Genomic DNA, 2,500 nt, shown 5'->3' with positions numbered 1-2,500 from the left:
CTTTATAACTAGTAATTAGTATAACTAGTGCAGTAACCTTTCAATGTGTGCCTTGTGTATTTCTGTGTAATATGTTATTATTATTATTATCTATATCAGTTTTGGTATCAGTATACGTATCAATATAGGAATTAGTATCTGAATCAATATTGGAATTAGTATCAGTGTCAGTATCAGTTTTGGCCAATCAGTGTGTAGTACCTGCTTCCAGTGAGGTGATAGAATATAATATATGTTTGCTAGCTATGTTTTTTATAATAGTAATAATAAGACATTTGGTCATAATTATACCATTATTAAATGTATCATATACAACATTCAGTTACATATATACATACGCTTGTTAGGGCCTGAGACACGAATGGCAGTGGCCGAAACGGCTCCTGGTACGAATTTTAATTACAGTTGTCCACTCTATTATTTATGTCATTTAAAATAAATGTCTGTTTTTCATATTAATACGTTAATTTTGCATCATAAATTGTATTAGTAATAGTATAGTACAGTGTTTCCCAACCCTGGTCCTCAGGGAACACTGCCCTGCCGTGTTTTAGATTTACCCTGCTCCAAAAACACCTGATTCAGTTGAAACATTACATTTTTGAAAAAAAATTGACCAAAGTTAAAACATTACATTTTTGATTTTTTTTTTTTTTTGTACAAAAGTTTAAACATTACATTTTTGGGAAGAAATTAACAAACGTTGAAATATTATTATTTATAAAATTTTTTACAAAAGTTGAAACATTAATAATATATATATATATATATATAATATAAAACAATTACTGTTTCCCCAGGGTTGGGAAACACTGGTATAGTATAGATGCAATATTGTGAACAGTTGTCCCTACTCTACTGACTAGAGAGTAGAGAATGATGAATGTCCTTGTCAACACATTCATCATTCTCTACTCAAAACAAAAAAGAAATACATGTTGACTCAACATGTATTTCTTTTTTGTTTTGTTTATCTGTTCTGTCAATGTATGGCACCATTATGTGTTTATGAGTGCTGTATGACTGCTAGCTATTTCTAAGTATTTTATGTCACCTGCCTAGAGACTGCAGATGACTGCAGTTTACGTGGTGCTTTTTTAATACAATGTTTATGAATGTGCATGGTCCCTATCAAATAAACCAATCAACTAAACTAAATAATCTAATGATTTGGTAAATCATCTGCTGGGCCAGATACTGATGCTGGTGGCCAGTTTTAGCGCACGGGCCACCCGTTGATGACAACTGCCCTATGTGTACTTTATAGAGTGACCAGCAAGTGAATTAAAGCCCATAAACGCACCACAGAACAGTTTGAACTTTTTTTACGAGCAGCACTTGAATGCAGCGGCACGCGACGATTGGTTGAGCCGCGCTGGTCACCTGACCCAAACTCTGGTCACGTGACAGATATTCCATCCTCGCCATTTTGCAATGTGGGAGAGAGGGGAGGCCACTTTTTCTTTTTATGGCTAACGAATAAAACAACTAACAGCATAGTTTATTTTTATGCGCCGAGGACAAAGAGCGACGAGCGTCTCCGTGACAGTGAGTATGTTTTTATTCAAACACACTCGCGTTTGTTTACGTCACTCACTCACCGGAAGTATCAGTAAAATGCCCGTTGTACGTGTAAGAGCCCAAACTGGTGTTAGCAACAGTGTGGGACTAGCGTGTATGTGTGTGTGGGGGGCAGCTAACTGCTAAGCTAACTGTATGTGTGTCCTGCTCGCTTTCCCTCCATGTTCTTTTTGTTTACTTTTGTTTATTAGCCACATTAACGTCTCCCGGTGGTGACGTCACGGCAGCTGTGGCATGTTAGCCAGTAAATTAAGCACAGTTGTTGTGTTGTTGATTTTTTATTGTAGCGATGTTTGAAGAGTTGAGAGAGAGAGAGTGTGTGTGTGTGTGTGAGTGTGTCAGGGTTGCCAGGTTTGAGTGACCAAACTCCGCCTAATACAGGGGTCTCGAACATAACAGAGTGTTTAGTTTGGGCTCGTCGTAGAGAAAAAATATAGTATACTATTTATGATGATATTTCACATAATTTCAAAATAAAAGTATTTGTTTTGACTGATACGTAGTTATCAACTAGTAGTAGTAACTATATAAACATATTTATGCGGCGATAATGTGATTATTAATAAAATAAACATACAAAAAAATCACAAGTTTGACACCTACCCTAAATGATGCCCAGGACAAGACACACAGGTACAAAAGTGTTACTGTTACTGAGAACACCTGAGAGCTTGTTTTAATTATTATAGCAAAGTCAGTTATCAAAATAGTTGATGATTTATTTAGTTGTGGATTAATCATTACAGCCTGACACTTAAGTAAACAGTTCCTCCTCTAATCTGTTAACGTTATCTTACATCTTGAGCCACAATATCAAAGGGATAATTCAGGTTTTAGGACTGGGTGTGTAAAGTACTGACGCGTACATTCACTGACCAATTTATTAGGTACACATGACGCTTTTAAACAGTGGCAGGAG

General features: G+C 36.1%; 1 protein-coding gene across 1 annotated transcript in view; it reads left to right on the top strand.

Annotated features, from left to right (window-relative positions):
• Positions 1–1,456: 1,456 nt before the first annotated feature.
• The window catches only part of znf507 (zinc finger protein 507), a 12,172-nt gene continuing 11,128 nt past the window's right edge, over positions 1,457–2,500 (top strand). Inside the window, exon 1 of the mRNA XM_083900749.1 lies at positions 1,457–1,548. Within this exon, the coding sequence (XP_083756875.1) occupies positions 1,510–1,548 (39 nt within the window). The 5' untranslated portion in view covers positions 1,457–1,509. The remainder of the gene's footprint in view (positions 1,549–2,500) is intronic.

This window comes from Microchirus variegatus (genome assembly GCF_963457635.1).
Source record: "Microchirus variegatus genome assembly, chromosome: 14".
Classification (NCBI taxonomy): Eukaryota; Metazoa; Chordata; class Actinopteri; order Pleuronectiformes; family Soleidae; genus Microchirus; species Microchirus variegatus.
Note: the sequence above shows the minus strand (reverse complement) of the source record. Positions and strands in the feature narration are given on the sequence as shown.